Source organism: Rhincodon typus, chromosome 10 (assembly GCF_021869965.1).
Source record: "Rhincodon typus isolate 14 chromosome 10, sRhiTyp1.1, whole genome shotgun sequence".
Classification (NCBI taxonomy): Eukaryota; Metazoa; Chordata; class Chondrichthyes; order Orectolobiformes; family Rhincodontidae; genus Rhincodon; species Rhincodon typus.
The window spans coordinates 20,239,300-20,254,594 of NC_063341.1; the positions used below are offsets into that span (position 1 = coordinate 20,239,300).

General features: G+C 40.6%; 1 protein-coding gene across 1 annotated transcript in view; it reads left to right on the plus strand.

Annotated features, from left to right (window-relative positions):
- camsap2a (calmodulin regulated spectrin-associated protein family, member 2a) overlaps positions 1–15,295 on the plus strand; it is a 263,661-nt gene that overhangs the window by 218,860 nt on the left and 29,506 nt on the right. The window contains exons 6-7 of the mRNA XM_048602055.1: positions 3,476–3,617; positions 4,825–4,964. Of these exons, the coding sequence (XP_048458012.1) occupies positions 3,476–3,617; positions 4,825–4,964 (282 nt within the window). The remainder of the gene's footprint in view (positions 1–3,475; positions 3,618–4,824; positions 4,965–15,295) is intronic.

The following is a 15,295-nucleotide window of genomic DNA, read 5'->3' on the forward strand; positions in this document are numbered from 1 at the left end:
CATAAAGATCAAAGTCAAAGGCCCTGCAATCTCCTCTCTAGCTTCCCAGAGAATCCTAGGATAAATCCCATCTGGCCCAGGGGACTTATCTGTTTTCACAACTTCCAGAATTGCTAACACCTCCTCCTTATGAACCTCAATCCCATCTAGTCTAATAGCCTGTATCTCAGTATTCTCCTCGACAACATTGTCTTTTTCCTGTGTGAATACTGACGAAAAATATTCATTTAGCACCTCTCCTATCTCTTCGGACTCCACGCACAACTTCCCACTACTGTCCTTGACTGGCCCTAATCTTACTCTCGTCATTCTTTTAATGTGGTATACTGTATCAGCTGTTCCTGTTGTGGCCTCCACTACATCGGGGAAACCAAGCGGAGGCTTGGGGACCGCTTTGCAGAACACCTAAGCTCGGTTCGCAACAAACAACTACACCTCCCAGTCACGAACCATTTCAACTCCCCATCCCACTCCTTGGACGACATGTCCATCCTGGGCCTCCTGCATTGCCACAATGATGCCACGCGAAAGCTGCAGGAACAGCATCTCATGTTTCGCTTGGGAACCCTGCAGCCCAAGGGTATCAATGTGGACTTCACAAGCTTCAAAATCTCCCCTCCCCTGACCGCATCCCAAAAGCAGCCCAGCTCATCCCCGCCTCCCTAACCATTCCTCCCACCTCAAGCCCCACCCCCATCTCCTACCCACTAGCCTCATCCCGCCTCGTTGACCTGTCCGTCCTCCCTGGACCGACCTATCCCCTCCCTAACTCTCCACCTACATTCATCTTTACTGGCTCCAACCCCGCCTCTTTGACCTGTCTGTCTCCTCTCCACCTATCTTCTCTTCTATCCGCCTCCCCCCTCTCCCTATTTATTTCAGAATCCCCTTCCCCTCCCCCATTTCTGAAGAAGGGTTTTGACCCGAAACGTCAGCTTTCCTGCTCCTCTGATGCTGCTTGGCCTGCTGTGTTCATCCAGCTGTACACCTTGTTATCTCAGATTGAAAAATATCTCCAGCATCGGCAGTTCCTACTATCTCATGGGATCTTTGGACAGATTTGAATGGTATCATTTTCTTTTAAAGCATATTGTGTGTTTGCATCTCCCTCCCTGGGGACTGGGCTTTATGCTATGATTAGAATTCCAGCTGAAACTAATTGATTCGGGACAACCTGCAACAGAAGTTGTAGCTGGAACGTCTTGCTTCTTCATTTTGACCAGGCTATTTTCTGCCTGTTTGTTTTATTTGGTGAAAAACTGGTTGGTGAACATATGAGTAAAAAATTCCAAGTTCCGTGTCTGCACAAGTTGTTGTTGCATCACAAGGCAAACTTATCAAATAAATCATTGATGGATTTATTTACAAGCGTTTAATCAATTTCATTCAACAATAGATCATTTGCATTGAAAATGATCCTTTTGGAATTAAGTTATTAGAGAATTAAATATGACAAAATCGGTATCTTCTTACAGGTTGGCACCATGTAGATTATTTCATGGGAAAACTTTCATGGGTGCCCTGTGGGGGATTTGCATTCAGGGGAGTCCAAAACTTCTCCCAGGTGGCCTCTCAGCCTCTCCTGAGCTATCTTTAGTTTTTCAGGGTGCCGGTGAGGCCTAGAGAACCACACCTCCCCACACCCCAATTGTGGCCCTCAAGTGGCCAATTAATTTTGACACGGTGGGAGGAGGTCAAGGATGGAGTTGAGTGGAAACCAGGTAGCGCTGGGCAGGAAGTGAGGAATGCCCCACATCTCTGATATTCTTGGTTTTTCTTAATATATTAATTTCTAGCTTAGAATGCATAAGCATAACATATGTTGTAAATGTTCACAAGTATTTTTAAGTTTTGGAATCAATTATACTAGAGCATTGGTTATGAGAACTTTGTGAACAAATGGTTGGAGATACATTAGTGAGTACATTTGCTGGTCAATTAAACTTGCGGTGCTGCCTGTACTGGAGATTGAAACACAATATGTAGACTTCCATGAGAATTCTAAATCTTCAGAACCTGTTGACTTATTGTTCTTGATACTGAACAATGTACACAATTAGACTTTTTAAAAAGTCGTCTCTCTATTAACGATATATTGATCCCAATGTAATCACCATTTCTTGGCATCGACTTCACTTACAACTATTTGGTTGTATTCAATGATTGCTAAAATTAAGATTTTTCCAGTTAAGCTTTCTTACTTAGATTTTAGATATGGGATTCTGGCTTCTTTATAAGAAGATTTTGTCTCCAATCACTTTTAATGAAGTGAGAGTCGTGACTCACTTCTTCCGTTTACCCAAAATGTGCCAACCCTCAAATTATTATGGATGCATTTGCCGATAGTGGGACTCTTAGCTGACCATCAATACGGTTGGAAAGACTCATTTAGAAGGACTGTAATTCATTCCAGCATTCAACTTAAAATGTGAATAATCCTTAGTTTACAGACCACAGCCACTTTCACCTTTCAGATTCACTTGCATTGCTCATGTGGAAAAGCAGCAGGACAGTGATCCTCATGAACCATTTCTCACAGTTTATTAGTTGACTGGAACTGTCCTCCAAAGGCCATTACAAGCCAATCTGAGAAATCCTACTAGTCTTTTAACAGTATTTGGATGCACAGACCTGGCTTCTCACATTAAACTGTGCAGTCCAGTGAGGATGCTGGAAATCTGAAGTAATTAGATGACAGCTTTCCAGATTCACACAAAAGTGATTCAGTGGCATCATCAGAATTCTGGAGGGCTCACCATTTTTATTTCAGAATCCACTTATGTCACCCTTCTAAAGGAAAGTAATTATGGGACTCCACTTCCTTTGCTTGATAATCCACTCTAATGACTGAGTGGATGGGCTACTACTGGATTAATGCAAGTGATCCATTATTAACTTTAACTTTTTTGTTACAGGATTGCAAGATGCGTATTAGTAGTTAAATTCTAGTTGGTTGAAATAATTTGTTGATACTGCTATCAATGAAGCTGTGCTTTTGCCACAGGCATTTTCAATACTTATTATTTCATTTTCACAGTGAACAGACAGAAACCTGTTTCTGTGGCGCCTGAGATGCTCCTGTTGGCATCTTAATGATTTTATCAATGCTTTAGCTGCAACAGCTAGCAGGCAGAATGATGAAGTGTAGACTTTAATATTTTTGTTCAAAAGGTTTATTTTTAAAAACCCTTATGAATGTCCACACCCAAGTCCATAAATGGCTTGTGACCTTTAAAGCAAAGTGTAAACTGGTGTGCATCTACTGCAGAATGGGGACTTTCTTTGTAATTTGTTAAAGCCATGTTTGTTTCAAAATGACCTGAATAGTGAAAAAGTGAATTTTAAATTGGCCTGTTCCCAGATAACTAAAAATTAGTGAGTGTTATTTCAGAGAAATTAGGTATATTTTTCATTTTAACTGTTTCTTTTTGCAAATAAATTTATTTGTCTAACTGCATCTGTTCTTCTGTGATAGGCTCGTTACAGGAAAGATCAAATGGTACCTAAACAGCTGCCCTGCATCTCACCAGTCGAAAATCTGTTGAAGGACACCACAGATGGTTGTGCATTAGCTGCATTGATTCATTTTTACTGTCCCGATATTATCCGAATGGAAGGTGAGATTCTATTTTCCATCTGGGATCCTGTGTTAAAGAATTAACTGTTTTCCTGTAATGCTACGACTTGAATTGCATGTTGAGATCTTTACTTGATTCATTGTAATAATATTTGAGGTCTCTGGGAAATGGCTGCAAAGATTCTATGTAACCACATAGAACTGATTAAATACATGGCAATAATTAATTGTTTTGCTTCCTTTGGGCTTTCCTTACATAGAGCAAGACGTGGGGAATTCTGCTGGCCTTTCTGTTGTTACTTGCAGAATCACAGTCCATAATATTTCAGGACCTGTATGTCTAAGAACTTCTTAATTACCATCTTTGCCATTTTAAAATTTGGTACACTGTAGTCTCCTTACTTAGTCTAAAAGGTTCATGATTTCCCTTCCTTGTAAGTTGAAATGATAGTTCTTTTCTCTCCAGGACAAATATCTCTCTCGCTGATGAGCAGAGTGAAGAGAAATTTCCTCTTCTTGCAATAGTATTGTTGAAGTATCTGAGCACACTTTTAATTCTACTGCACATAACATGTACAGGAACTCTTCCAATTAATTCATTACAGATATTTTCTAATCAAGCTGTTCAGAGACGTTGTGACACACCTCTGGAGAACGTGGGACTTGAACCCACGCAGGCTGGCTAGCGACTGTCCCACAGGAGCCCATTAATGCATAATATTAAGAAGCTACAATTAGCCCAAAATGATGCAGCCATTGTTTCATTAAATGGTGCCCTGAAATGTTGCATTAAGTTAGGACCTCTGCAACATTAGCTGTACCCAGACCCCGTGATGGACTTCAGCCCATAAAGGCCTCTGCTGCAGATGTTTAGCTTTTAACTCTGTTTAATGTCAGCAGTATTTTAATCCTCCGCCTTTACTGAGATGTGCTTAGAAGTGATGAGCTTTTGTCGGCTTTCCAGCTGTATGTGAAGAAAATAAATGGAAACTAATTGAGCTAAAGGATTTCACTACCTGCTGTTTTTTTGTTGAAACTGGATGCCATGTGATTAAGAAAATTAACTGGGTGTTAAGACCAAATGTAGCAAATTAAAAAAGGATATTGAATCTTGAATGTCTGCAAAACATTGTAGCCTGTTTATTGAGGATTATTTTTCATTACATTTTCCTTGGAGTCAGCATTGCTGAGGATGCAGAAGGAAAATCTTGTCTATGCTTAATAATTGTAAATGTTTGTTTCTTCAGATATATGTTTGAAAGAGACCATGTCATTGGCTGATGGTCTGTATAATCTGCAGTTGATTCAGGACTTCTGTGAAGATTATTTAAACCAGTGCTGCCATTTTTTACTTGAAGATATGCTCTATGCTTCTTCATCGATTAAGGTAAAACTGACATGAATTAAATACACCAAATTTGCTTCATCGTTGACTTAAACTTTTTGATCTAATTGCGTTGTTAGTTGTTAAATTCATTAACAACTTTATTTAAGGTCAAGGAGATTTAGGTGGTAGCTATTAATTGTCTGAGTACAAGAGTTTAGAGAGCACCTCTAACATGGGGTGTAGAGTGAGAGGGATAAGGTTGAGAAAGGCAGTGAATTATTTCCACAAAAGAAATGTGACATGAATTAAATTTCACCTACTGGTTTGGAAACTATTAGTATGATATCATCCTTGTTTATGCGATACTGCCACGTACATATTTAAGCCTAATGTAGGGCAACAGATCACATGTAATCTAGCTGACATTGTCTAATCAGTACATGAGTTAGAAAGTGTGAAGAATTCTGTTTCTTGATTTACGCAGTTTTCAACATAGTTTAACACTTAGGTGTCGCATTACAAATATGCCACTTTGAGTCTGCATGCTCGCTGATTGCTTCCTTGCATTATAATGTTAGTAACCTTACCATCTGTTTTTAGTCCATGATGTTGCGTATTGAAAAGAGCTCAGAATTCAGCTGGCAGTTAGATCAGTGATAGATCTAAAGGGGAGCTGAGGAAAAATTCAGAGTTATGAAGATCTGGAATGCTCAACACGAAAAGATGTTTTACAATCCCAGATCAAAAATCATTTGAGCGAGGGATTTGTAATTGTATTTTAAAGTAGACAAAGTGGAAGATCCAGGGGCTTTAAGAGAATAAGGCCACAAGGTTCTGCAGTTTTAAACAAACAATAAATGTTACTGTAGAAGGGTTAAAACAGTAATTCTATCTACAATACATGAGCAACTTGTCTTTTAACACCCAGAATTAACCTTTTGGTAAATACAAGTAATAGATTGTGATGGTTGCACAAATAAAATATCAATTGTGATCAAGATTGATTCCACGATTGCTTATCAAATTCCACCAGATATTTATTATACAAGTTAAATTAAATTAAACTTAACAGGGATTACAATTCTTCACTTTTGCCAATCTGGCCTTGAAATTCCATCTCAAGAACCACACTGTCCACAAGACTATAACACGTAGCAATAGAGTAGGCCATTTAGCCCATCAAGTCTGCTCCATCATTTAATGTGTTCATAGCTGATCTGATAACCCTTAACTCCCCTTTCCTGCCTTTTTCAATAATCCTTAACATACATACTGATTAAAACCCTGTCTATATCAGCTTTGAATATCCTTCATGACCCAGCCCCTCCAGCTGTCTGTGGTAAAGAATTCCACAGTCTAAGAGAAGACCTCTAACCTCTAAGAGAAGAAATTCCTCCTCATCTTTGTTTTAAATGTGCAACCCCTTATTCTGAGATTATGCTGTGTCTAGTCCTAGACTCTCCCACAAGGAGAAACAATGTCTCTGCATCTACCCGTCAAGTTCTGTTAGAATCTAGTGTGTTTCAATAAAGTCGTCTGTGTCTCTCATTCTTCTAAACTCCAATGAGTACAGGCCTATCATCGCCAGCCTCTCCGAAGACGGTCCCTCCGTTCCTGGGATCAACTTAAGAGTCTTCTTTAGACCGACTTCAGATGCTGGCTATTTCAGTAAACCTCCTTGTTCACATGTGAATATTTTAGTCATGGGGTTGCTGCAGAGTTTCAGTGAAGCACAATGCAAGCTCGAGGAACAATACCTCATTTTCTGCTTAGCCACATGCAGCCTTAAGGTCTCAATATTAAATTCAATAACTTCGGAAACTGACTGTATCATGTCTGTTCCCCATTTTTCTTGAATCCTCTCTTGTCTTTCCCCCAACCCTCCAAAAGCCATATCTAGTTTCTGCCTTGTTTGCTCTGCACTTAATAGAAAGGACCGATTCTCTCCCTTTCGCACCTGTATTTACGTGCATTTTACATTTTTTTTCTTTCTCCACTATTAATAACTCCTGAGCGTCTCTCAAGTATTTAAAACGAAATGTTCAAACACCTGTCAGTTCTGAAGAAGTGTCACATGTTATCTCTGATTCTGTCTCCACAGATAGTGCCAAACCTGCTGAGTTCCTCCAGTATTCTCTGTGTTATCTTTTGAGCACACTATTCTTTAAATGTTACCATTTTCACAGAATTCAGAATGACAGAACAAATGACTTGAAGCATTCATCTATAATGGACAAATCATATGCCATTAATCATTTCAACAGGAGATTGGATGGGTAGTTAAGATTGAGGAGTTCTCAAGGTTACAGACCTAACGAGGGATGAGGAAATAAACATGGCTGCTCTTTCAAAGCACTAGCACAAGCACAACGGGCTGAATTGTTCCTTTCTTTAAAGTTTTATGATTCAGTACCTACCACCAGTTCCCTATTCATGTTGTAGATTGCCTTCATTTCCATGCTGTGTTGCTTTTGGTGGCTGTACTTTATACAGTGTCTTGTTTAAATGTGTCCTGAAGTCCATATTGTATTTTTAAAAAATGCGGGACATTCCCTTGTCTACCACATTAATTGAAGTAATTTAGCACCACCCTCTTCCAGTTCCCTGCCTAGAATAGGCTGGGAGACAGTAGCCGGGCGGAGCTCTGAAACAAGGCAGGAATACGCAAGATGGATGCTTGATGCCTTGCCAACTTCCCCCATTTAAATCCAGCATTGGAAGGGTTGAGGATTGTCCTCCTGCCCTCAGGCCCATGAAGGACCAATTAAGGGCTTCAAGGTTACAAAATTACAGGACAATAGGAAACTGTCAATTTGTAACCTTTGACCATGCAGCTGGATTATTGAAAAATATTGCAAATCAGTAACTTCCACTGTATAAGCTGAAGTGTCAATCAGTGATATCGTGGGCTGTTGTCGTACTTGAATTAGCCCACTGGGTAATGCAACATTGCGGTTCATATCTACAACCTACTAATGAAAATTGTCTGCAATTTAAATAGTTAAATTCTTCAAGTGGCTATTAAGTTATTGCCCATATCTGTGAAAGTATGAAGATGGGCATTAGAAATTGCCAGTGACTGTGAGCAAATAAGTGAGGTAGCGAGGGAACATTAAACTGCTGCAAGTACTTTTGTTAACTGGATTGAGATGAAGATTTCGTTTAATGTAGGTTTCCTTGTTTTGATGTAAAAATTTGCAGTTTTGGTTCTTATTTAGATCATAAATATATGACTTGTCTGTTTAAGATAACAGGCAAAATAAAATGGAGTGATTTTGAGATCGAATGGCTGTTTCCTTTGGCAGGGCAATTAATAAAACAGTATCATCAAAACAGTGGGGAGAGAGGAGTTTAGAGTTTTGCTTGAGCTGGTATTCAAACCTAAAAGGAAGAGTAGCTAAGAATCTGGAGCAGTGGAATTTACTGAAATACGACAGGGCAGTGCAATAAGTTTTGGATTACTCCAAGCAGAGAATTGGTTCAGCTAAAATTACCACCCAAGATTCTTTTGGAAGGCATCATTGCTATTTCATTTCAATGTCAGCTGTGCTCGTAAATGATCAGAATGCAAAAACTAATTTGCCTGTTTGAGGAATTATTTATTTTTGACAGCAGCTCAAAATGTATTTTTTCATTTGAACTTTTACTTTAAGATGATGGTTTAGTTTGGTATTCAAGATTTACCCTTTTTAAACTGTTTATCCTGCATACCTTTCATTTTGATCAACCATAATACTTTTGCTTTTTTCCAGGCTTGGTAAATCACTTCAGGCAGTTATTGCTAAGTAAAGACATGTCAAATTATTCTACTTACACCATTCTTCAGATTACAGATTTTACAGTAATTTGGGACTATGAGTCCTGTATCTCTCAAGCCCACAGTCATCTGATTGGTAGAGCACATCATTCCTATCTGTTTATGTTGATGTTCCATTGTGGCTGTCTGTTTCTCTACTGAGAGGGAAGGACTGCTCCAGGTTTGAATACCAATATCATGAATACGTGAAGATTTATTCTGGTCAGTCATTCTAGTTTCTGAGATACTTATTCAATTGAATCATTGCACATTCCTTCCTCAACTCTTAGTTCTTCATGGTCTAGCGCCACTTTGATTATTTTCTGAGAGTCACTTCCTGCCTATTAACTCTATTTCCTAACATGTTACTAAAACACCTTAACATTGACAACTTCAATTTCATCAGTCCCCTAACTCTTGTGGGCCTGCTTAAAACTTGAGACACTAAAGGGACACTTTGCCTTCTTCGAAGCTGACCCATTTGGCCACATATTCCACCATATGACCTGTCACCAATCATGGAAACAGATTGGCTTCCCTGACTAGGTCTCGCTCTTGAGCTGTGCCCTTTCTTTCCAGCTAACTTCTGTGAGCACATTATTTTTCTAACTATCTCATCTGCCAAGAGCTTATGCTGTGACAGGTCCATTATCAAAATCCACTCTCAGCTTTCCTTGCTTAATTACTCCATTGAGTAACTTTTCATTTTTTTGGTAATTTCAGTCTTCACCTAAATTGTCCTCCTGCACTGTTCTGGAGTTTTAAGCACTTCTAACTATTTTCAAATTAAAACAAAGAACTGCAAATGTTGGAAATCTGAAGTAAAAACAAAAAGTGCTGGAGAAACTCAGCAGATCTGTCAGCAGCACCTGTGGAGAGAAAAACAAAGTTAATGTTTCAAGCCCAGTAACCCAACATCAGTCCATCTGTAGGAAGGCCAAATAACATGTTAATGTTAAAGTTATTTGTTTGCCACATCACAGATGTTGAAACTTTATCTGTTTTTGCAATCCCCAGCCAACAAACATGTTTGAAGTATGCAGCTGACCAAAGCAAAACCTCTCCTTACTCTAAATACTACCTACTTGGAAATCAAATGCTTACTAGCCCTTTCTTCATGTTTACACATCTTCAGAAAATCCATGATGGACAGATCTATGAAAGCATTTAAGATGCACATGCAAAGGCACCTGAATTTTAATACTAAAGAGATAACAAAGTGTGGAGGTCGAAGAACACAGCAGGCCAGGCAGTATCAGAGGAACAGGAAAGCTGGCGTTTCGGGTCGGGACCCTTCCAAAAAAATGGGGAGGGGGAGGGGAACTCAAATAAACAGAGAGAGGAGGAGTGGGGCTTGAGCAGGTAGGTGGGATGGTGATAGGTGAGTGCATGTAGGATTGGTCAGTGAGGTGGGAGAAAAGATGGACAGGTTGTGTCAGGTCAAGGAGGTGGGGGCTCAGAGGGGGTGGGTTGGTCATGGGATGAGGCCTGGGTGGAGAGATTTTGAAACTGGTAAAATCCACATTTAGGCCATCAGGCTGTGGCTCCCAAGGCGGAATATAAGGTACTGCTCCTCCACTTTGCAGATGGCGTCATTGTGACACTGGAGGAGGCCCAGGATGGACATGTCATCCAGGGAGAGGGAGGGGGAGTTCAAATGTTTTGCGACTGGAAGGTGGTGTTGTTTGTCGCGTACAGAGCACAGATGCTCCAACAAAATGTCTCCGCTTGGTCTCACCGATGTAGAGGAGGCCACAGCGAATGCAATAGACCACATTGATGGATGTGCAGGTGAACCTCTGTCTGATGTCGAAGATTTGTTTTTTGCCTTGAATGGAGGTGAGGGGTGGTGGTCTCGGGGCATGTGTAGTGAAAGGTGCCGGGGGTGGTGGGGTTAGTGGGGAGTGTGGAGCGGATGAGGGAGTCATGGAGAGAGTTGTCTCTACGAAAGATAGCTGGGGTGGGGAGGGAAATATATCTTTGGTTGTGGGGTTGGACTGGAGGTGGCGGAAGTGGCAGAGAATTATACATTTGATGCGAAGGTTGGTCGGGTGATATGTGAGGACTGGGGGGATTCTGTCTTTATTTTTGTTTTTGTTTTTGTTGGGGGGAGGCGATGTGAGGGCAAAGCTGTGGAAAATGCAAGAGATGCATTTGAGGGCATTTTCAATCACCGGAGGATGGGGGGGGGGAAGTTATGGTCCTTGAAAAACGAGGACATCTGGGATGTGTGGGAGTGGAACGCCCCATCTTGGGAGCAGATGCGGAGGAACTGGGAATAAGGGATTGCATTCTTGCAGGAAGTTGGGTGAAAGGAGTTGTAGTCTAGATAGCTGTGAGGGTTGGTGGGCTTGAAATAGATGTTGGTCGGTTTTAATACCAGCTGACTTGAGATAGAATCCTCATTTCTCACTGATTATTGCATCAGTAAAACACAAATTTCATTTTTAAAATTTCTTAGACTGTTTGGGTTTGTACAGGCTACGTTAATTCTTTAAATTATTTTGTTCCACATTCCATGTTATGGTGCAGTGAGCACTCAACCTGTGCCTGCAATCTTTCATAGTAACATACTGGTTTTCCATTGTCCTAAGCTGCTCATTCCTAGGAACTACTGGTACCTCTCCTCCACTTCATTTAAGTGCATACACCAGTCATTGCCATAGTTGTGACTCCTGTTCATTTGTTATTTGCAGTGCCCTCCTTTTTTTTCCTGTTAAGCGCATGCCTTTTAAAATCAATTAAGTACTTCTCAAAAGAAAAAAATGTTGGAAATGCTCAGCATTTGAAAAGCCATCAAGCTGAACCTTTAATGCTGTTTGTCTCTTCATAGGTTCTGCCAAACCTGCTGAGTATTTCGAGCATTTTTATTTTTTATTTCAACTGCAGTTTTTTGCTTTTGTAATTGCTTTATTAACCTTTATCATTAGCTTAATTTTATTTTAATCTGCTTTAAGAGATTATTGACCTTTGACAGTACTGGCTGAATTTGTGGGTATCTTCTATCTATTGGATGTGACAAACTCTCATCACACGCACTTTTCAGTTTTAAAGGAGAGGGTACCATGATGATGTATCTTGGTCGTCCATCACTGTCTGCAAAATTCAGGCCGAGTGAGAGCCTCAAATGGAATTCCAACACACTTTATACGCAGTCATCTTGGATGTGTAGATAACTTGCCAGGAAGTGTAAAATTGAGCAGAGATAACTATGCAATATTTGCATTCTCAATTCAGTACTTAGCTAATTTTAAAAAGTTTGCCAGTAGCTAAAGTAAATGTCTATGTCAAATCATAATAATTTGAAGAAAATGTGCCTGGAAACGTTACCTTAAAATACAGAATGTACATAGGAAATACAAGTAGCAATGTTTTTGCAGCAGAGACGATGTAAAACCTTTGCAAATGAAGTAATTGAAGAGCTCAAGTCAGACTAGCCTCAGAGTAATATAAACCTCAGAAGCAGGACAAATCATCAGCCTTGTAGCTCTCCCCTCCCAAAGCCAAGGACGGAGGTCTGATAAACAACCCCCTTTCACAGGCATTGGCATACTCCTGGCAAGCTGTACCATGCCAGATTGTTTTTATTGCTCACTCCACACCTTCACTTTGACAGAAGGTTAGCAATCTCACAGCAGGCTTACTTCACTAATTAGTTGCAATCTGATGGTATTCTTAGAACAGCTACTGCAGCAAACACTGGAATTGAGATTTGCCAAACTCACCTTCACAACAAATACAGAAGAATATGCACAAACAGGAATGCCTTTGCTGCAAACGGGGCACATGTAAACAATTGCAGAAGTTAGGGCTGGGTCAATGGCAGGCATTTATCCTTACCGTCTTTACACAATGTTGCCCCTGCTGTCCCCCTCAATTCCTATTGCTGCACGCATGCTTGCTCCTTTGTTCTCTTCCTCTCCATCGCTTCCTTCTCCATATACTGAATCCTCTCCTAATCCTCTAATTCTGCTTGACATGAATACTCTGTCTTGACACCTTGTGTGCAATACCATGGTGTATCAATATAATATGTTAATCTGTCTGTGCTGTGCATATAAAGAAACAGCAGGACCATAGCCAAAGATGTGTAATCTTGCCTGTTAGTGTTAACAAGTATTAACTTTGCAGAGTGGATCTTTTCTGTTTGTTTTGTTTGTTTCTGGTTCAATGTTGATGGTGCAACATGCCAATCATTTATGATTATTCAGAAACAGAACCTTGTGGTTGTCCTGGTTCTCCTTGACGATAAGAGTTCTCATGGGTGATGTGCTGTACCTTATGCCTGCCATCTGCCGCTGAACAGACTGTTGTTCAATTAGTCTTCTAAAATTGTTCAACAGTAACAACTCTAAGTCAGATCTGATAGTCAGTAAAATAATGACCGTATTTCATATCTATTTCAACAAACACATTGTTCTAAATGATGAAGGTGCACATCGGTGCAAAAAACAAGGCTGAAGTATTTGCAAGTATCTTCAGCAAGCTGTGCCTAGTGGATGATCCATCTTGGCCTCCTCCTGAGGTTCCCGGTATCCCTCATGCCAGTGGTTCATCAGATCGATTCACTGCACATGATATGAAGAAATGGCTGAAAGCACTTGAGACTGCCAAGGCAATGGGCCATGACAACACTTCAGCACTGGGAGTTGTGCTGCAAAACTAGTGTACCACCTCTAGCCAGGATGTTCTGATAAAACCACAGCACTTGCATCTACCCAGTGATGTGGAAAATTACCCAGGTATGCCCTGTCCACAAACGCAGGACATATCCAATCCAGTTAGTTACTAAATCACAAGGCTACTCAGTCATCAGCAAAGTGATGGAAAGTGTCATCAGCAGCACTTTAAGGTGACACTTATTCACCAAAAACTTGCTCTCTGACACAGCTTGGGTTCTCCAAGCTCACTCTGCTTGTGACATCACCAAATGTGAACAAAGGAACTGATCTCCAGAAGTCAAGTGAAAGTTAAGCCCTTGACATCAAAGCAGCATTCGACTAAAGAGCAAAACTGGAGTTAATGGACATCAAAAGGAAAATTCTCTGATTGGACTTCTACCTAGCACAAAGAAAGCTGGTTGTGATTGTTAGAAGTTAGTTATCTCAGGCCAGGGCCATCTCTTCACAAGTTCCTCAGGGTCAAACCTTAGGCCCAGCCATCAGCAGCTGCTTCATCAATCATCTTCACTGTGTCATATGACAAGAAGTTGAGTTGCTAGCCAATGATTGCACAATGTTCACATCATTTATGACACTCAGATCCTGAAACAGTCTGTGTCCAAATGTAGCAGCAGCTGGACAATATTCAGGTTAGGGCTGTCAAGTGGCAAGTAACATTTGTGTACCACAAATGTTAGGCAGTGACCATATCCAACAAGAGAGAATCTAGCTGTTGCTCCTTGACCGTCAATGTCATTACTATATCACTGATTCGCCCCTCTGTCAACATCCTGAAGGTTATCATTGACCAGAAACTGAGCTGGCTCAGCCATATAAATACTGTGGCTACAAGAGCAGGTCAGAGACAAGGAACTCTAAGATGAGTAACTCACCACCTGACTCCCCAAAGCCTGTCCGCCTTATACAAGATACTAGTCAGGAGTGTGATCGAATTTCTTCAAATGTCCGGATGTATTGAGCTCCAACAACACTTGAGAAGCACTACATTGTCCAGGACAAAATAGCTCATTTGTTTGGCAACGTATCTAATATCATCAACATTCACTGCCTTCAGTTCTGAGGCACAGTGGCAGCAGTGTGTACCAACTAAAAGATACAGAACACACCAAGGCTCCTCAGGCAGTATCTCCCAAACCTTGTAACCCCTACCATCTAGAAGGACAAGGTCAACAGGTACATATGAACATGACTATCTACAAGTTCCTTCCAAACAATTCACCATCCTGGCTTGGAACAATATTATCATCCCTTCACTATTACTTTGTCAATATCTTGTCACTCCCTCCCTAATAGCACTGTCTGTACCCCTACACAACGTGGACAGCAGCATTTTGAGAACGCAGCTCGCCATCATCGTCTCCAGGCAGTTGGAAATGGGAAGTAAATACTGGCATAATAAATGATTCCCACATCCCCTGAATGAGTTGAAAAAAAAAAATCATTAATCGTCGGATACGTTAATGGTGTTGTGAATGAAACGTGGATGTTAAAATGTTTTGATACTAGCCTATTGCAGCTTTCTTCTGTTTTGTATCCTCATGCTGCACTTAAACGGCAGAGCCAATTGGCATGCTGATTTCTCCGCTCCCGTGAGTTTGATCAGACTATACGACAAAGGAGCATAGTTAGGCATTCGGCCTCTGCCAATCGGTGCTGACCTGATAATTGTCACATCCACTTTTCTGCCTTTTCCTCAAAATCCTTGATTCCTGTTATGATTTTAAAAATCTGTCTGTCTCAGCCTCGAACATATTTAATGACTAAGCCTTGAAGTCTTCAGTGATAAAGAATTATACAGATTGACTACCTTCTGAGAGAATAAATTCCTCCTCATCTCTTTCTTTTTCTGAGATTATGCCCTCTGATCCTAGACTCTTCCATAAGAGGAAGCAACTCTTTAGTATCTACCCTGT